The sequence below is a fragment of the Eubalaena glacialis genome, chromosome 12, assembly GCF_028564815.1.
Source record: "Eubalaena glacialis isolate mEubGla1 chromosome 12, mEubGla1.1.hap2.+ XY, whole genome shotgun sequence".
In the NCBI taxonomy this organism is placed as follows: Eukaryota; Metazoa; Chordata; class Mammalia; order Artiodactyla; family Balaenidae; genus Eubalaena; species Eubalaena glacialis.
In genome coordinates this window covers 50,748,750-50,770,020 of record NC_083727.1, presented here as the reverse complement: position 1 = coordinate 50,770,020, position 21,271 = coordinate 50,748,750, and the positions used below count along the sequence as shown (strand labels likewise).

The 21,271-nt window shown below is 38.6% G+C and overlaps 2 protein-coding genes across 3 annotated transcripts in view; one reads left to right on the top strand and one right to left on the bottom strand.

The window, feature by feature from the left end:
• Positions 1-13,409, bottom strand: part of AK9 (adenylate kinase 9) — a 114,650-nt gene extending 101,241 nt beyond the window's left edge. Inside the window, 7 exon segments of the mRNA XM_061207210.1 lie at positions 737-849; positions 5,856-5,952; positions 6,052-6,104; positions 7,654-7,717; positions 8,990-9,117; positions 13,218-13,313; positions 13,316-13,409. Coding sequence (XP_061063193.1) covers positions 737-849; positions 5,856-5,952; positions 6,052-6,104; positions 7,654-7,717; positions 8,990-9,117; positions 13,218-13,313; positions 13,316-13,409 — 645 coding nt within the window.
• Positions 13,410-16,879: 3,470 nt separating this feature from the next.
• Positions 16,880-21,271, top strand: part of FIG4 (FIG4 phosphoinositide 5-phosphatase) — a 139,869-nt gene continuing 135,477 nt past the window's right edge. For both annotated transcript variants that reach the window (XM_061206765.1, XM_061206764.1), the window contains exon 1: positions 16,880-17,133. In XM_061206765.1, the coding sequence (XP_061062748.1) occupies positions 17,068-17,133 (66 nt within the window). In that variant the 5' untranslated portion in view covers positions 16,880-17,067. The remainder of the gene's footprint in view (positions 17,134-21,271) is intronic.

The window sequence follows — 21,271 nt, the reverse complement described above, 5'->3', positions numbered from 1 at the left end:
TGGTCCTCACCTCACTGCATTCTTACCACAACCCTATGAAGCAGCTATCTTTGTATCATCTTTGTGAAGAGGAAATTGAGGCTCCTAAATGTGATTTACCATGTTCTACAGTTGGTAAAGGAGAGAAATGGGAACAGGACCAACCCATCAGTGTTCTTTAACATTCGTACATCCAAATCATTTGTTCATTCTTTCATTTTATTTAACTGGCATACGTATTAGGTACCACTTATTGTGCTAGTTGAGGTTTACAGGAGTGAGACATGGTTCCCACCTCCAAGTAAGGCAGAGTCTAGAAGAAAATGGACAATTACAATACAGTGAGGTAGTATGATAGAAAAGAGCAACATGAATGGCCATCAGAGAAGTATTTAACTTTCCTGTGATGAAGCAGCTGTGGGGGAGAGAGAGAGGGAGAGAGAATGAGAGTTAGTTAATGTTTGTGTTGGTGCGGAGGGGTTGGTTTTTGGGGAAAGCTCTGCAGAGATGATGCCTGAACTGGTGTTCAAAGGATAACTGTGATGAAGCCTGGTGAAGAGGCAAGGAGGTGTTTCCCGTGGATGGAGCTACAGGTGCAAAAGCATGGAGGTATGAGAAAGTATAATTCAGACCCTATAACTGACGCATAAATTATTATTTTCCTAACTCCTTAAAACAATTAAGAACATTCCTTGAATTTTACTATCAAAAAGAATGGTTATATATACCATACTAGAAACACAACTAATATTCTTACCTTAATATTGATTATAATATCAGGTTTCAAATTTAAATTTCTAATTAATTCTATTTGCTGCAAAATAGTCATGGCGTCCTGTGAAAGTGATGGTATTTCAGTGATAACATAGCCTGTAGAGTAAAACATAATTTTAAAAGTTTTATAATATTATCAATGTCTGAGAGCATGGATTTATTATTATTACTTTATAAAAATATCATTTAGTTATTGATCAATACTAATGCTGGTCTTAAAATCATCTGTCAACATTTAAAAATTAGTAGTTAATGTTACTGCCACATGAAGTATAACTCTGAATAACGTTTTTCTGACAATAAATAAAACCATTGGGCTAGGAGGAGACATCTTTAAAAATTCCAAATCAATTTATTTTAGGCACATGAGGTGCCTAGAGAAGGAAATTCCATGCCAATAATTCTTTACCTCATGTTAGGGAAGCTCATATGATGAATGGTAAAGGTATATTATAGTGGGTTGCATGGCATATTATTTTTATTTCTTGAATTACTATTTCATAATACAATGGAATATATATGTATATGTTTATATTAGTTATAGAGAGTAATAAAACACCCATGTAACCCTCATACATTTTAAGAAACAACATTATCTATGATTTTGGCTTAGTACATTTATTGTCTTGCATTCCTACCCAGAAACCTATATCTTCTCATTGAAATTCACCCTGGATACCATCATCATATTAGTTTCCTTAATATATTTCTTTAATTATGTCACTCTCTTGCTTGAGAAACCTTTCTCTTGTTAATAAATTCTTAACTCTGTCACTGGGAATTAAAGGCCTTCAAACAATTTTTCTGCTGTTTTATAGAATATTTTTTTCTTGGAGGAACAACTGACAAATTATAGTTATTAAGCTTTGATTTTTGGCAGACATTTTATAAAAACTGAATGGAGTGAGGCTGTCAAGATTGACCAGTGTCTCCTCTGGGACATGATGGCTGGCATTAACCCCTTGGTCTGATGCATTGCAATGGTGGGTGCTGTGGTGAAGGGACTGCATGACTTAGCCCTAGATTGAATTCAACCTTGGATAATTCCAGAGACCAGTCAGTCCCTAGAGTTCATGCCCTCCCCTTCTAAGAAACAAGGGATTACACAAGACCTTCCTCCCATTCCCTCTGCTGCCAGCACTGCCCACATTTGTCTATTGTAAGTGGATGACAGAAAGATGCTTGGCACTCTGTTTGCTGTGCTCTCCAGCACCCTGCCCATTACTACAACCACTGCCACTGCCCTGAGAGCTTATCAGGCATTCCAAGTGCGACTGTTTGCAGGCATGCCAAACCTTGGGTGCATGTGTATATTTGAATGAATTTCATACTTGATCTCTTCCCTGGTGGAGGCAGCAGAAGAGTGGGTTGTTTCCATGGGGTCTGGCTGTCTCCTGATAGGCCATTATTTGGGTTGCCTTAATGTTCTGAGCAATGGATTTGGGGGCTCTACCCACTGAGAGGTGGCCAGTGTCATCATATCCAGACCCTGGAAATCTGTCTATGGAAGAGTTGCAGCAGAGACAGTTACATCTCTTGTTTATCTCACCTTTGAAGATTTACAGTGGAATAACTTAGTTCTCTGGATCCAATTCTGGGAAGATCTCAGGGGGATACTTCTTAGAGCTGCTGAGCCCACTGTCAACCTCTCTAATCCCAGAGACGTGTTGTGAAGATGGAAGCATAGGTGAGGATTCCACCCTCCGTCCCACTTCTCGACACCATTACCAAGCCCTTGCGCTCCATGCTGAAAACAGAGGAATGGTAGACCCCACGCCACTCCTTGCTGGAAGGCTCTGCGTATACCATCATAGGCAGAATAGGCACTTGGCAGGCTAATGCCCAGCCTGCATCACCCCCACCAAGGGAAAACTCAAAGACTGTTCACACCACAGCCCAGGGGAAACCAACAGGCCCATACCGTCACTTTGCCCCCACTCCCTGGCACAGTAAGAAGAAGCAGGTATTCCCTATAGCCACAAAACTGAAGATGGTATGCTACTGCTTTTAGATCGAAGTGTTGAGAGATTCATGGACATTGGGTAGCTTAGCGTCCAGCCTGCCCTGATAGTCATCTCACCTCAGCCCAGCCTGGCATGAGTGGCCATATTGGTGACCAGTGACTTACAGTACCATCCACAATGTGCTATACCTGAGGCAGGGACTGCCCAGACCAGGGCTGTCCATCAGTCACTGAGGAAAATGATTTTTTCTGGAATCTAGAAGGAGGATGCAGAGAAGGGCTTCTCAGGGTGCCCAGGAATTGACTCTGCCTTTTTCTCTTGGGTGAGGATGCAGCTCGTGGAAGCTGATTTTGGCTCAAGGCCAACACAGCATGACAGGTTGTGAATGAAAGGATTATAACTATAGATTATGTAAACTTTTTCTAAATAGTGACAGAACCTCCAAGTATAAAAGGGCTCTGGTACAGAAAAAAAATTAAGATTGATCTGGCAATACTTTACTGACAGCACATTATCTGTGTTTACGGATCTTGGAGTCATCAATTACCCAGCCTTACCCAGCCCCTGACCCAAGTTAATATCTCTATTTTGAAAGCCCTTCACTTCCAATATTGCTTCTACCATCTACCAGGCTGCTGGGTAAGACCAAACATCAGAAAGAATCCTTGCTTAGCAGAGAGTTTCAAACTGTGTTAAGCAAAGTGCTAGGTTCCAAATAAATTCCTTTGGGGCTGCTGTAGGACAGGTGAGGGGAGTCTGGGCAGAAGGGGCTCAAGGTCCTGCCTTCACTGTAGCCTTTAAATGAGCCCAGTTGTGCATGACTAGACCGTGGCCATGCACTTGCATGCTGATAGTGTGGCCCTCAGACTCAAGAACTCATTTATAGGGACTTCCCTGGTGGCGCAGTGGTTAAGAATCCGCCTGCCAACGCAGGGGGCACGGGTTTGAGCCCTGATCCAGGAAGATCCCACATGCCACGGAGCAACTAAGCCCGTGAGCCACAACTACTGAAGCCCGCGTGCCAAGAGCCCGTGCTCCGCAACAAGAGAAGCCACTTCAATGAGAAGCCCGCGCACCGCAATGAAGAGTAACCCCCGCTCGCTGCAACTAGAGAAAACCCGCGCGCAGCAACGAAGACCTAACGCAGCCAAAAATAAATAAATAAATTTATATTAAAGAAATCATTTATAGCACTCTTCCTCTGCAAGCTCTCAGGATAACTACCAGTGTACAGGAAGTCTAGGGGAAAGAGGAATACATTAAATGATAGCAGGGGGTGCAATCAGCAAAATCCAGAAGGTAGGAAACTCTAAAAGACAAACAACCAGTTTCTTCAGCATAGACAACACAAGATGATGGAAAGAGGTAGGGGCAACTTACAGATTAAAAGGGACTTGTGACATACTGATCAGTTGCAATATGTGAAACCTGGTTGGTTGGATCCTGCTTCCAAAATCAAACAAACAAAAAAACACCAACTAGAAAAAAAATATGAGGCACATAGTGAAATTTGACAATAGACTGGTTAGCAGATGATTTATTATTAATTTTTTAGGTATGATAATAGTAATGTGATAAATTTTAAAAGAGTCCTTATCTTTCTGAGATACTAAAACATTTACAGATGAACTGATATGATATGGATTAGCTTCAAAATAAAGTAGGTTGGGGGGGGATGTATGCAGAGGCACAGATGAAATAAGATGAAACAACAGTTGTCATTGTTGAAGCTGGGTTTTTGACACATGGGGGGATTTTATGTCATTCTCTCTACTTTTGCTTGAAATTTTCTGTAATAAGTTAAAAGGGTTATGAACACTGAATGGCATAGCTGAGTAGATTTATTTTTCTCATGTTTTTTGCTTTCTCTTTTTGCCAATACTTATAATTTATGCCATTTTTTTTGTTGCCATGTAAGTCACTCTAAATTTTCTCAAGAGGTAAGGTGAGGTAAAGAATAAACAAAAAGATGTTTGCCTACCTACCTTTATATATGCATTTTCAGTTTCAATCATTATACTTTTTGACGTCATTTATTGACCTATGTTGGAATTCCGTGATTGTCCTTCTTACCTTTTTACTCATTTTACTTCCCACATTCTGGGTGTTTTTCCCAAGCTCAACCTCTTTATTACTGATCAGTAGATAGATAAATGGATAGACAGATGGTGTATTTATATGAAATAAAGGAGATGATATCTGGATATATATCTATATATGTATGAATAGATATAGTTCATTCTGTACATAATCTATATATAGATCTTTCTACCTATAGACATAGACGATATACATATATATATATGGTCTTCAGTGACAAGTCTGCTGTTGCTATTTCCACTATTGATTTTCATTGTACTACACTTTATTTTTATTCCTGTATTCTTAATAGTGACAATGTCCTCTCTTAATTTACTGAGAATATAAAGCAGATCTCTAAATTTTTCTTCTCTCATTCAATAAATCCATTTCAGGTGGATGATTTTCTCCCAAACACATTTTGATTCTTCTTCCTTCTTTTGCAAATGCCATAGAGTTTGCTTTTTTCTTTTTAGTCATTCTGAACTTCAGTAGTCTTTCTTGAGAAATTAGGTCCAAAGCCTCTGCTCAGCATCCATTCGAGGGCAGGGAGACTTCTTGGGTCCAGAGTCAGAGGGTAGACTGGATGAACAGGCTACAGCCTGCCAATATCTGGAGCCAGAGGGTAAGCTGGTGTCATTCTAGTTCCCCTTTCCAGCCTTATTAGTGTGGATTAATGCAGAGAAACCTATCATTGTCAGGACTTAGTAATAAAACTCAGGGTGAATAGGAAAGCAATCAGCAGAGGCTGTCAGCATTGCATCAAGGACCACAGCAGAGTTTTGATGTTTTTGCTGGATAACACATTACTAAAAGAAGATTGAATTATATAAACTTAAAATTTGAAAACAAATGTAGATTCTGAAGAATAAAAACAAGTGAACAAGAAAATAAAACTATTGGAGTTGCTCAACTGAATTCGGACCCTGGGATTCCTTTCCTATGCCAGGGCAAAAAAAAAAAAAAAAAAATTGCAACTTCAGGAATTATTTGTGCCTCAGATAAACCACGAGTTTTAAGGCTGCTTTGATAGCCACTGCTGTATAAAAATAAGCATACCAAAGTGAGAGACTTCTGGGGAGTTGAGCTTCTCCAACATTAGCTTTGTGACAAGTTCATCTGGAATGCTTTGGCCACTGATCAGCATCGACTGCAACTAAGAACAAACACAGATATTGTACATGATTGTATAATGTACCTGTGACACACAGCTTTTAAGGAAATCGTAACAATTTTGAAAGTTAGATTTGTTTACCATAGCTCCTGATTCAGTGTCACTGGCAATCTGTTCTTCCAAAATTGGTAAAGCTAAAATATGAATTCAAAATATTAGCACAAATTGTTATTAGAATTTCCAAGTTAATAAACATATTTGTGTGTTTTTTAACTAGTAACAAAGATTAATATTTGTGTCACTTTAGAGGTTACAAAGCACATTTATACACATTATGTCATTTAAGCCTAACTAAAGTATAAGGTAGCAGAATGTATTCCACAGAAAACTTGTCTCTGACGCTCACTAGCTAAAGGATCTTGGGGAAGCTAACTTCCCAAACACCTTTGCACCTTGCATGCTTGTGCCCTGTGTAGTATGCAAGGGAATACGAGGATGAAATGAGGTTGTATATGACAGTGATTTGGAAATTACAAAGTATCATACAAAGTATACAGTAGTATTACCAGTCCAGATTCTTTTATAATCATACGTAGTTACATCTACAGCCCATTAATTTTGCACATTGATTGTATAAAAGGAAAATATGCATCAAGAAATGTTAAAAATAGATAAACACGGAAATTTATCTAGCAAAAAGGGGTCCTGAGGCTGAAATTCTAATAACTTGGTTCCTTTTTAAGAGGAGATATTTCATTCCGTGATGGAAGATATCTTAGGACAGAAATGACAGGGGTATAACCTAGTGGAGGACCCAGAAGCTGATTATGTCCCTAGCTGCTAATAATCTATGGAAAGTTTGGTACTTTTTAAGATTTCCTACAAGTGAATTTTATTTTAATAAAAAAAAGGGGAAATTTTTTAAGTTGTGTGTGTGTGTGTTACGTGTTGCAGAATTGTTCTCTCCCCCAAGTTGTACCAGATCACAATTTCACTAATGGCATGTGAAATGCTCATTTGATAACATTCTTGCCAACAATGATGGTAGAAACTTTAAAGATTCACTGCCAATTTATTAGGCAAATATGGATCAGCATTATTTTAATTAGCATTTCTTTGAGTAACAGCGAAGTTAAACTCTTTTCTTATATTTGTCCATTTTTATTTCCACTTTTATGAATTACAGATTCATTCTCTTGCTTATTTTTCTATTAAGGCATAAATGGTTTTATTGATTAAGAGAATATTTATATACAAAGACATCAATCCCTGTCTTATATATTGCAAAGAATGCAAAGCAAATTATAAATAATAAAAAATAAAATTTATCATTGAAGATAATTAAGTCCTGGAAAATCTTCCCAAGAGCATCTGTGAGAGTTCCATCTCTTTTCATATTTCACAGGCAGACACCCAAAACACACATATCCCCAATAGTTCTAAATTATGGAATTAGAGAATGGGAAGCAGTAGAATGGAGTCAAAGATGTTTCATAAATGTCCTAAATTCTATGACCAAAACTAAGACTAACAGAAGGGCAAAACATGTTTGATGCTATTTTAAAGATAATGTTCACTGGGTTGATAGTGATGTGTGATAAAGCAAATATATCAAATGTTAATCATAGACTAATAGATAATAAGTAGATGGGCATATGGGTGTTCACTGTACAATGCTTTACATTTTAATGCATATTTGAAAGTTTTCATAATAAAATATTTGGGAAAAAAGATAAAATTTACCTTCTACACGAATACATTTCCATGCCTGTGTTATCTGTTGGGCTAATGTTGTCTTCCCAACCCCCTTAAAAAGAAAGATATTACTTAAAACCCAATAGAATAGCTATTTGCCAATAAAATAGATATTTTTAAAGATTCTATTGATGGTTACTATAATTACATAATATTATCAAGTAAAATTTTTTTCCATACAATAAATAAAGAATGGACCCTAGATATTTATAGCTTCATTTTTCTCTATTAACTGTCCCGTTTGCCACATTTTATGAAGTGATTTTTTTTTTTTAATTAAGAAAATAGCCCTGAAACCAGGAAGCTGTACCATAATGGTATTCTAGGCATTGCACTCTTTCGATTGTTAAATTTTGTAATTCTGAGTACAAATCATTGTGATTATATTGAGATTCATCATTTTATTTCCTGCTTAAAGTTTATAATTGTGAATGTCTTAACAGACTTCCATTTAGTAACTTTCAAGAGCAAAAATTCCTTCTTAATGGACATCTTTGAAAAGTATCATAGTTTAAAGATAAAAGTTCACTCTAATGAAGTAACACTTGCATCTGATTGCTTCCACTGTTGACTTTTAAAATTCTATTCCGTTTTTAGAAACATAATAGAAGTTATTGGAACCATTTCTTGACCCTGTCCCAGGGTCTCTAGAAAATCAAGTCAGCCCTTAGACTCTGCTATTCTGGAGAGGCTTTTATATTAACCACCTTAGGTCCTCTAATGGTAACTACCAACTAAGCTCAGAGGCTGAAAAAAGCTCTCATCTAGAGGTCCTTACTAGAACTGCCTAGGAAGGCGAGCTATCTTACGACAGCCATTCTTGGTTTCTTCCTGTTTTGCAGAAAGATAATACATAGGTCCACTAACACACTGTGGGTAAAGATGAAGCACATCCCCTCTCAGGAGTTTTAGACACTGATGAGAGTATCCTCCATTTGTCTCTTTAGTGTCCTGTCTTCACATATCCAGAGAGCCTCACAACAAATTTCACAGAAAGTTTTATATGAAAATTGAGTGTGAAATAACCTTGGATCACATACTACTAACAATTGTCATGGTGCAGTGCTTTGATGAGTTAATTTATTCATAATATAAAAGCAAAGATAAATACAATCTAGGTTCCTTTTCAATAATAGTGTACAAGAGGAGAGAAAGTTATAATTTACAACCAATACTATATCAGAGTTTGTCATACAGCGAAAGTCTAACAAACACTCAAAAAAATTAGCACACTATGTGTTTTTCAATCTTGTATGGTAACATGAGATTATGACTTTAAAAATTAAAAAATATATTAAATAATAAGTTAGAAGAGATAACTTACTGGTTTCCCAAATACAACAAAGCAAACAGGTTTAGACAACATAAAGTTTTTGTCAGCTTCATCTTCATTAAATATATCCACAAAAGGATGCTCTTCTGTCTTCTCTTGAGAAGTCATAATACAAAATACTACAGTAAGAAAGAGTAAGATTGTTAAAGTGCCTAATTTAGGAGGAACAGGCAGGCAGGTTAGGGAGAACTAGAATATTCTGTGAATTTACTTAGCCCAGAAGCCGTTCCACACCACTAAGAGATGGATTTTGCCAGTAATGGCAAATAAGTTAAACTGATCTATTAAAACAATAATAGGTTCATAGTTTGAGACAGAAAGCAAAAGCCAGCTATATGCTATATAAGACAGCTAAAATAAAGTATCTTTGAAAGACTAAATTAAGGAAAAAATACATACATGTATATATTCACATGTATGTTTTGATGTGTGTATGCTATTAAAGATCAAATTAGTGTACACACAACCAGCCAAACAAAAACCAATAGCAAATGCTTTAAAAAATCAAATTAAATATGTTATAAGTGTATACACATATAAATTTGTCAATGGATATGTGTGTAGGGCCTACTAATGGCTCTAATTAGAAATCCTAATGGAAATGAGAAAATATGTAGAACAGAAAAATAATGAACATAATATATAACAAAATATATAAGCTCACAATTTAAGAAGTTAGAAAAAGAAAAATGGAAAAATATATATTAAAAATTAATAAAATAGAAAAACATTATATAAAGAAGGTCAACAAAGCTAAATAACGGTATTTTGAAGAGATTTACAAATAGAAAACTCTGTCAAGATTGATCAAGAACAGAAGATAACCAAAAAAAAAAAAAAAAAAAGAACAGAAGATAGAAGGCACAATTAAACAATATTAGACATTAGTTTTTTAGAGGTGTGTTTTCTCACATCTCAAAACTAAGATTTTCCTACGTTTTCATTGTTGTTGATTTCTTTCATTATAATCAGAGACTGTTCTCCATATTATATTAATTCTTTGAAATTTGTTGAGTCTTGCCTTATGGCCTACCACATGGTAATTTTCAAAAAAATTGTCTACATCCTTGAAAAGGATACACAATTTTTATTTGTTTGATGTAATGTTCTTTAAATGTTGTTTACATCAAGTTTGTGAATTTTATTGGTTAAATCTTCCATAATGCTTACTGATTTACTGTCTACTTGATCAAACAATATTAGACCTAGGAGGAAGGACCACAGAGAAAAGAATGCTGCAGATATATAGATAATAAGAGGCTATCATAAAGTTATCCCAAATAAATTTGAAAACTTAGGCAAAATTGACAAATTACTAGAAAAATCAGCTTCTTAAGAAACAGAAAACTTGAGTGGTTCTATAACCATTAAGGAAACTGAATCAGTAACTAAGAATCGTCCCATAAGGAAACCAGATGGTTTTATTGAAGTGCTCCAAGTCTTGCAATCTTATAGACACTCTTTCAGAAAAAGGATAAAGTGGAGACTTCTTACTTAATTTATGGCTCTCATATAACATCCATACCTAAACCAGAGAATAGTGCAAAAAAGCAAAATTATATGCCAACTTCATTCATGAACAAGATTTTTAAAAATCCTAATCAAAGTATTAGCAAGTTGAATCTAGCAATATATGAAGAAGATAATAACATCATGGCCAAGTTGGGTTTCCCCAGGAATTCAAGGATGGTTAGTATGAGAAAATTAATTTATCATATTAAAATAAATTTAAGGAGAAAAACTGTATGATTATCTTAATAGATGTAGAAATAGTATGAGACAATTCAACACCCTTTAATGTTCAATAAAAGATAAACCTCTTAGCAACTAAGAATAGAAGGGAACTTCTTTTATTGATAAAGGGTATGAATGAAAGACACCCTTATATTTAATGATTAAATATTTAAAATGTTCTTTTTAAGACAAAAGAAAGAAAAGTGTAATTATTCCCAGTTGATATGACTGTCTACATAGAAAACACAAATATGTCATAGATAAATTTTAAGAATTAATAAGATAATCTAATTTGCTGAATTCAAAATCATTATACAAAATTCAGTTGCATTTCTATATATCAAAAATAGCTAGAAAATGTAACCAAATATAAATATGACTTAGCAGCAAAAATATAAGATAAACAGGATTAAATAGTACAAAAGATATACAAGCCCTTTATGGAAAAGTTACAAAACCTTATGAAAATACTTTAATGAATAGACTTGAAAAATGGAACAAAACTTTGTCCCAGTGGTCTGGGACATTGTTCACAGAACAATGAAAAATGGATTGGAGGGGGCTATATACTTCCAGTTAAATGCGATATGATTACATTTCTCTGTGGAAGTTAAGAATATTCAAATGGGCTTAATATACCAATATTATTTTAAGATGACAATATGAAATAAGATGTAGTAAGAAGTATTACTAGTACATTAAAAAGATTTGAGATGAAAACTTCATGAACTAAAGGGCTGAAATTTCAAGTTTTTAAAAAATACCATCAAAATAAGTAATGCTAGTATAAAATGTAGTTGTAAAGGAGAAAATGCATCTAAACCTCTTAGAGAGACCATGCATTTATTAAGGAGTCTCCGTAAAGCACACTAAAACCAGGGCGATAAGGCCTGGGATGGGGATATCTAGTTGGATATCTAAGTACCTTGAGTTTTGAACCCCAAGATTACCCCCAAATGCTCTGTATTAACAGAAGTAACCTTCTCATTTATGGAAGACAGCAGCCTCTCCGTGCCTCACCTGAGGCAGATGGCTCAGAAGACAATGCTCGACTTTTACAAGCTTATTTTCCCTCATAGCTTCTAGAGCAGTAACTGGGGTCAAGTGTCAGCCCAGCCCAACTGGGGAGGCACTGGACAGGAAGAAAGGTGTTATGCACCTAAAGAGCTCCAGGACCTGGCTATGACGTACCAACAGGAACCAGGAGAACAGGCCTGGGAAAGATCTTGAGGGTGTCAGGTGAGGGGAATGCAGACTGGATAGGAGTTTATTGATATTGGGCTGTCTCCCACAACTCATAGTTTAACATTCTAGCTAGGACACCTGGAGCAAGTCCTAATTCACTGCTGGTAAGGTTACTTGAAGCTTGGAAAAAACCAATGAGGTGTAAATGCCAGAACTGCCTTGACAGGGCACAGGGGCAGGTGTTAAATACTCACAGAAGTGGCATGTTAAATGGATTTATTATGTTAGGCCAGAGAACCATCAGCCTACTCTGCTCTTTGGGATGGACAGAGGGCACTCTTTTCATTAAGATGTTAAGGAATGAGCTAGTAAGGGAGCGCTGGTATCATTAAGAAGCTCAGTGGTGGCTGTCCTTTTTTGGGCCAGGATTTAAAGTAAGGGAGAGGCCACTATGATACTGGGTTCTCATGTGTCAGTGGGGATGACGGGGTCTGGAAGAGCAGAGGCCAGGTGGCAGCCCTTAACTGTCAGAAACAAAGTAGGTATAATTACTATAATGGGCAGCAAGCCCAGAATGGCCACAAGCAAGACCCACAGAGATCTGCGGTGATAGTGATAAACAAACCATGGGCTCCCTAGGGGTGAGACAGATGAGCAGTCGATGAAAGTGTTGATTAACTTACATTTCTAAAAACGAAAAAGGGCACGTGAACCAAAGGCTGATGTCAGCAGCCACAGTGGAAGTCATGATTCCTTGTTCTTGATTCCAGAGCCCATTGACTGAAGGGACGGCAAGGAGTCCTCGAGGATCTAGCCTACAACTCCATAGCAAGTATTTATAATAGGGATTCCCCAATCCTTCACCAAGAGAACCTACAACCATTAACCAGAGAAATAGACACTGTGGAAATAGGAATATTCTCCTCTTTCAACAGTTATAGGACACAGGGTCTCAGCTGACATCAATACCAGCAGATCCAAAATGCCATCATAGCCTCATATTAGAGTGAGGGTGAATGGAGAACCAGTGATAAATGGAACCTTGGCTCAAGTCTGTCTTACAGTGCATCCAAAGGGTCTGAAGGATCACTCGGTGGTTATTTTCCTGGTCCTTTAGTGCATAACAGGGATTGCAGCTGGAAAAACCTTCACAGGGATTCCCTAACTGTGGAATAAGGGCCACTGTGGTTGAAAAGGCCAAGTGGAAGCTCATGAAACTGCACTCCTGTTCCTTAGCCTCTGCCCTAGATAAACAATAGTAAATCATCCTGAATGAAATGGAAGAGTGCTACCCCAAAACTATTTAAAAGATGCATTGTCCTGTTTAATTCTCTAGTCTGAGTTTCTGCAAAAACCAGATCATGACAGATGATATTGGACCACTGTAAACTTAACTAGGGGCAGCCCTAATTGCAACTGCTGTGCAGAGAACTTTACTAGACGGACACAGCTTCTTATACTTGATGTGTAGCTACTCAGCTAGAAAATGCATTTTTTTCCCATACACATCAAGGAGGAGGATCAGAAGCAGTCTGTATTTACTTAGAACAGTCAGCAATGGACATTTAGTCTTACCCCGGGACTCTCCTGCTCTTTGTAACAAATATAGTACAAAAGGGTCTTGTTGATCCACAATATTGACAATATCAGACCCGGTGAGTGGGAAGTAGCAAGTGTTCCGGATGCCCTCATAAGACGTATGGGCAGCAGAAAGTGGGAAATAAACCTACAAAGATCCGAGGACCTGTTATATTGGTGAAGTTTTAAAAGGCCAGTGGTCTGGGACATTCTGAGACATTCTCTCCAAGGTAAAGGACAAGTTACTGTACCTTACACCTTCTACCTCTAAAAAAGAGTGCAATATTTTGTAAGTCTCTTTAGTTTTTGGAGATGGCATGTAGCACATGTGGGAATACTGCTCTGATCCATTTAAGGGATGACTTGGAAAGCTGTCAGTTTTGAGTAGGGCCAAGAGCAAGAGAGAGCTCTGCAGCAGTTTCAGGCTATGGTGCCCGAGGCCTTGCTTCATGGGCCATATACCTGGCCAGATCCCACGATGCTAGAGGTAGCTGCGGTGGGTAGGATACCTTTTGGAATCTTAGAATGCCTGGCCATGGGACATCACACGGAAGTGCCCATCATGAGGTGGGTATGTCAGACAATCAAGTCCTCAAGTTGGGCAGGCACAGCAGTAATCCACTGAATGAGAAAAATGGAACACTGGGATCAGGCCAAATACATTTCATAAGCAAGCAGCCTAGACACTCCCATGTCACCTATCTCTGGCTCACCAATGTCTCTTGGCTCATACCTCATATGGAATTCCCTAGGAACAGCTGACAAAAAAACGAAAAAAAAAAAATCATGGATGAATCACGATATATTGGTGCAAGCTGTAAATGGAATGCTTTCAGACTTTAGTCCCATTCAGGTGTAGCCCTGAGAGATGGTGATTAGGGGAAATCCTCCTGGCGGGTAGGGCTTTAAGCAGTATTCCTAGGTCCTCAATTTGGAGAACAGTGCTGAATGGCTTGGTGCACGGTCTGGAAGGAGCAAGACTGGATGATAAGAGAAAAAAGAGCTCTGGGGAAGAAGCATGTGAATGCGGCTATGAGAGTGGTGTAACAAACATGATATATGGTGATCCCCAGTGAGTCACACCCTTGTATAAGGAGTTACTGCACTGGCAGGTGGAGGTAGTTGCTGCTGCATAATTGGGGGCAGGGAGATATCTGTATTTTTGTGCTTCCTTTTCTTTTAGAAACTGGGACCAGACACCGCCTTGAAGAACCAGTGACAAGGTGCTGGAAATTTAATGTGTGGGGAGGGGAGTGGCTATGAGTGGCACAAAGAGTGGAACGTAGCAGATGTTATTAGTGCCCTGCCCCTATCCACTTGATATGTGCCTTTTCCAGGGATGGCCAGCCCAACTTCCAAGTGCTGGCATGTGTGATTCTTTGCCTAAGGACTCTTTGTCTAAGGACTCTTTCTAGCTGCCAGAACTTATTCTGCCTGAGCACAGGGCAGACTAGAAGTTACAGGGAATTAATGTTCTGCCATAGCAGCCCTCAACCAATAACTGATGGGAGTTGGTGAATAAATACCCCAGGTCCCTTTCCCCTTACAAGGAATAACTGGGACAGACATCCAAGCATTCCCCAGTGAATTCAGCCCACAGAGAAATTTGCTTGATAATATTCCCTTTATTAGCTTCCTTCCCTTTCCTGCTGTTGTTTGCTAGATTATTGCCCATGTAAACGATTTGTCCTCAAATTTTGTCTCAGGATCTACTTCTGGGTGAACAAAACTAAGACCAGGTTCGAATGAAAGTGCTTAATTATAGTGAAACATAATAATTGAAAACTAAATATTGGAAAACCAGAGTTCTACAGTTATTTCGAGTTGTTATCCTAAATAAAAACATTGTGCAAATACTTAACTCATGTTCAGAAGAGTTGGTTTCCATTATGAAGTGGAACAGAACTAAATATTTTTCCCAGTTAAAAGATCTAAGTCAATGCAAAATGCCAGAACTGACATGGCCATCTTTCTAGTTCTTAGTAAAAAGGGTCCCAAACTATGAAAGAAAATGTAAAATAATAAATAATTAAATATTAATTTAAAAAATTTGTAATTTCTCAATTTTGAATTTACAATATAATCCCTAATGTCACATTATGGATTTTAAATTTTAAAGTTTCCTTACACTCATAGCAGTTGAAAAATCCTCTAGCAGAGGGTTCTGCGGTTAACAGGGGGCCCACCTCCTGGGAAACCTAGCACTTCTGCTTAGGCTGGGTTAGCTGTCACTAGAGTACATCTTACATCTCACAGTAGGTGCTCAGTAAGTATCTGTGGAATGAAGACATTGATACTTGAAAAGGGAAGTGGGTTTAAAAAGCGGAATTTACGGAGATCCCGAAGTTTAGTTTTGCAAGAGACGGAACTGGTCTGGGGTCCCCGCAGGAAGTGGGATTCCATTCGTGCGACACCAAAACGCATCTGAGCGGTGGACTCCGACCCCTACTCACCTGGCCGCAGCGGACCCCAGCGGACCCCACCAGCAGGCCGTAGCCGCCTGCCGGGACTCTCTGTGGAGCGGTTGCCAAGGGATCTGCTGAGCGGTTGCCAAGGGAGCCCAGAGCTGAGAAGAGCGCAAAGCCTCTCGGGGGGCGGGGCCTCGGGAGGTGGGGCTGTGATTTATTTTCTCATTTTCAATATTCACTTTTGTACCTAATTTTGTATTCATAATTATAATACACTCCTTTTCACAAAAATGTAAGGTGATGATCAAAGAGGGTACATGCATTGTCTATTTATGTTCACGCACATCCAAAGGAAGAAACCGTATTTTAACGCAGAACTACAAAGCCAGTGCTACACTTCACTGCATTACACTCGGCAGTTCATTTTTAGAATTTACAGATGGTTAACCTCGTGCACAAGTATGTGGCAAAGTTGGAAACTTCCAACTTTAGATGATTCAAAAAAAATTGCTTGAACCACACACCCTCTGGACAATGTGGGTTTTGTTGACTCTCCTAAGGGTAAAATAGACAACAAAGAGAGCGAGGGCGCGGTGGGGGGGAAACACAGACACTCAGTGAAAGAACGTTGTAGGTTTCCAAGAACACAAGGGCAGAAGTAGGCAGGGAAAAACAGACCAACTTGGGAATGGATCTATCTGCAACTCGGAGAACCTCTTCAAAAGAAGCAATCCAGTCCCAAAAGATCCACTTTTCTAAAGAGAAGGACCAGATAAACGAGAGATTCAACTAAACTTGCAGCTCTTTTCCCCGCCCACTTTTTCTCTTGCCAGTACCAAAGATGGCGCTCTTTGCTTCCTCCCTCGGCAGTACGCAGGTTCTGGGAACCTCTACACGACCTCTCTATGGTGCACCCTCCAGCCCCGCCCCCTCCGTGCCTGGGGCTGGGCTTGTCTGGAGGTGGGGCGTAGGATCCGGAAACACTTAAGCAGTATTAGCTGGTCGCCTATATATTTATCGCCCAGGCGGTGTTTTTCCCGGCTGAAGCTGGGGTCCAGGGTCTGAGACGTCTTCTCTTCCGAGTCTCCTGGGGCAGTCCAGAGGCTGCCACAACCTGGGCCGCGGCCTGGGGCCCTGCCGTGGGGGCCCCCATTAGCTCGGGCCATGCCCGCGGCCGCCGCCCCCATTATCAGCTCGGTTCAGAAACTGGTCCTGTACGAGACTAGAGCTGTGAGTACCCTGCGCGGTGGAGCGCGGGCGGGAGGATGGCGGCCGAGTAGGTGTGGGGCAGAGGCAGCATTTCCTCCCCCGCCCCCCCATTTTCCCAATTCCCTAATCCCAGCGGCGGGAATATGCCTGAGGGGGCTTCGCCCAGTTATCGCACCCAGGGCTTTTGCACGTAAACATTTCCACTTAAAAGCCACGGTCGGAACACACTGGCAACAGGTGTTTGTGGTATCTCAGTAACTGTTAATGAGGTTTTATACGAGTTACTGAATTCTTTGCAACTTTCAGAAAGTCTTAGAGTTCTACAGTTCACTGGTTACAATACAGGCAGGGGTATGGAGAATGTTTTTGACCTGTGAATCGGTAACTTGTCTGTTTTCCTATTCCATGGCATAGCATCGCTATGATTTATGTTAATTACGTGCGCTTTTATTGCTGACATTTTTGGTTCTCTTTATTTGAAAGGAAAGAAAAACTTAATTCTGTTTAAAGACAGTTGATTTATTGGGGTAACATTATTTTGCTTTTCTCTTGACTTTTTTCCAACACATTTTATTTTGTTTTATTACTTCAAATTGCCATGAAAATAGTTGCTAGTAGAATAAGCAGATTCGTTTTTATGATTAGGTTACTAGTTCCCTAAAATTTAGGGAATGGTGTTTATAGACATACGTACTTTGTCGTTTGTGTGGTTGGAAAATAAAGTATACTTTTTTAAATTGGGGTAACAGTGATATTAGGGTCTGTGTTTAAATTACACTTTATGGTAACAAGATTGCATGTGCTGGAAACGTGCACAGTACTCTTCCTTGTGCTATAGAGTGTCTTATAAGGCACAGTCAGTGGAACTTGGGTTGTCTCTACTAGATAGAAGAGTATAAGAAGGTACTTATCCTAACAGTTTCTCGGTTATAACAGGGTCCTAATAGCTTGTCTGCCTCAGGTCATCACTAGTGTAGAAACACTGTTGACTCTAAATTAGTTTTGGTGACAACTTTATTTGATTAGATCCAGACCAGAAGATGAAATTACCTAATATACTGTATTTGCAAATATCTTCAGTTGTCCTCTGAGGAGAGCTGTACAGAAGTATCATTTTGAAACAAAACCTTCTGCTTTCTGTACAAGTGCTGATAAATGTCCCTAGGTAGAAACATACATACTATATTTAAAACACAGAAATTTCAGGCCATTAATAAGCTGAACATTCATGAGGACTGGCTGAGATGTGAGTGTTCTTTCTAAAGCACAATTCATATTATAGGGCTTTTCTGCTCAGAACCCTTCAGTGGCTCCCATTCTGAGGAGAGTAAACTCTGTATCTCTTAGTTGCCTGTTTAGTTACTGGCAACTAAATAGATCCTAGGAATTAAAAACAAATGGTAGCAGGTTGTATTAATGATACTAATAGCTAATGCTTTTGGAAGAGTTCTATGCCAGGCACTGGTCAAAGCACTCTACATACTTTATTATTTAATCCTCATAAAACTTCTAAGGGGCAAATGTTGTTGCTATTCCTGTTATTATCTGGTGAAGAAGAAAAATGAGGCAAAACAGGTTAGGACAGTGCTGTTGAATAGTATGGGCTGGCAGCTGGTGCCAGGCATAGATAGTTTGTAACTGGATGGCAACAAATTGCATATAGAAATTGAGAGTGATTAGAAACTTTTACAGCAATTTGACAGAGTAATTGTATTTCAGATGAATCAGCTAAACATTGGGTTTATGGTTTATGTGTTTGGCTTTCTGTTTTTAGCTTTGTTATGGAAATTTCAGGCAAATACAAAGTAAACAGAATAGTATAATAAACTCCCATCTAGCCATCACCCAGCTCCAAAATTACCAACATTCTGTCATCCTCTATTATCTGTAACTTGTTCCACTTCCCACCCACAACTTATTATTTTATATGGTTCTTTTTCTTTAAAATTTATGTAAATCGAAATGCACAAATCTAAGCTATAGAATTCGGACAGAAGTATACATGTGTTAACCACACGCTTATGTTGCTGCGGAAAGTTCCCTTGTGTCCCTATCCAGTCAACTGCCCCCTTTCCCTTCCTGGCAACTAATATTCTGTTTTTTAAATGTTAGATTAGATATGCCTGTTCAAGAATTTTATATGAATGGAATTGTACAGTACACACTCATCTAGTGTCTTTTGCTCAGCATAATGTCTTTGAGGTTCATCCATGTTGTTGTGTGTATCAGTAGTTTGTTTCTTCTTATTATTGAATAGTTGTCCATTGTATACATATTCCACAATTTGTTTATATGTTTTCCCTATTGACTTAGACTGTTTCCACATTTAGACTGTTGTTAATAAGCCAGCTGTGAACATTCTTGAACAGTTATATTTGTAGACATATGTTTTCACTTCTCCTGGGTAAATACCTCTAAATGAAATTGCTGGTCATAGGATTGATGTTAGGTGGTTGCACCATTTCACACTCCCATCAGCAAGGTATAAAAGTCTCCATTGCTCCATATCATTGCTGGCATTTAGCGTTGTCAGTCTTTTTAGTTTTAGTTATTCTAGCAGTGTATAATGGCATCTTATTATGGTTTTTTTTTTTTTTTTTAAACATCTTTATTGAAGTATAATTGCTTTACAATGGTGTGCTAGCTTCTGCTTTACAACAAAGTGAATCAGTTACACATATACATATGTTGCCATATCTCTTCCCTCTTGCATCTCCCTCCCTCCCACCCTCCCTATCCCACCCCTCTAGGTGGTCACAAAGCACCGAGCTGATCTCCCTGTGCTATGCGGCTGCTTCCCACTAGTTATCTATTTTACATTTGGTAGTGTATATATGTCCATGACACTCTCTCACCCTGTCACATCTCACCGCTCCCCCTCCCCATATCCTCAAGTCCATTCTCTAGTAGGTCTGTGTCTTTATTCCCATCTTGCCACTAGGTTCTTCATGACCTCTTTTTTTTTTTTTTTCCCTTAGATTCCATATATATGTGTTAGCATACTGTATTTGTTTTTCTCTTTCTGACTTACTTCACTCTGTATGACAGACTCTAACTCCATCCACCTCATTACAAACACCTCCATTTCATTTCTTTTTATGGCTGAGTAATATTCCATTGTATATATGTGCCACATCTTCTTTATCCATTCATCCGATGATGGACACTTAGGTTGCTTCCATGTCCTGGCTATTGTAAACAGAGCTGCAATGAATATTTTGGTACATGACTCTTTCTGAATTATGGTTTTCTCAGGGTATATGCCCAGTAGTGGGATTGCTGGGTCATATGGTAGTTCTATTTTTAGTTTTTTAAGGAACCTCCATACTGTTCTCCATAGTGGCTGTATCAATTTACATTCCCACCAACAGTGCAAGAGTGTTCCCTTTTCTCCACACCCTCTCCAGCATTTATTGTTTCTAGATTTTTTGATGATGGCCATTCTGACCGGTGTGAGATGATACCTCATTGTAGTTTTGATTTGCATTTCTCTAATGATTAATGATGTTGAGCATTCTTTCATGTGTCTGTTGGCAATCTGTATCTCTTCTTTGGAGAAATGTCTATTTAGGTCTTCTGCCCATTTTTGGATTGGGTTGTTTGTTTTTTTGTTATTGAGCTGCATGAGCTGCTTGTAAATCTTGGAGATTAATCCTTTGTCCGTTGCTTCATTTGCAAATATTTTCTCCCATTCTGAGGGTTGTCTTTTGGTCTTGTTTATGGTTTCCTTTGCTGTGCAAAAGCTTTTCAGTTTCATTAGGTCCCATTTGTTTATTTGTGTTTTTATTTCCATTTCTCTAGGACCTGGGTCAAAAAGGATCTTGCTGTGACTTATGTCATACAGTGTTCTGCCTATGTTTTCCTCTAAGAGTTTGATAGTGTCTGGCCTTACACTTAGGTCTTTAATCCATTTTGAGTTTATTTTTGTGTATGGTGTTAGGGAGTGTTCTAATTTCATACTTTTACATGTACCTGTCCAATTTTCCCAGCACCACTTATTGAAGAGGCTGTCTTTTCTCCACTGTATATGCTTGCCTCCTTTATCAAAGATAAGGTGACCATATGTGCGTGGGCTTATCTCTGGGCTTTCTATCCTGTTCCATTGATCTATATTTCTGTTTTTGTGCCAGTACCAAACTGTCTTGATGACTGTAGCTTT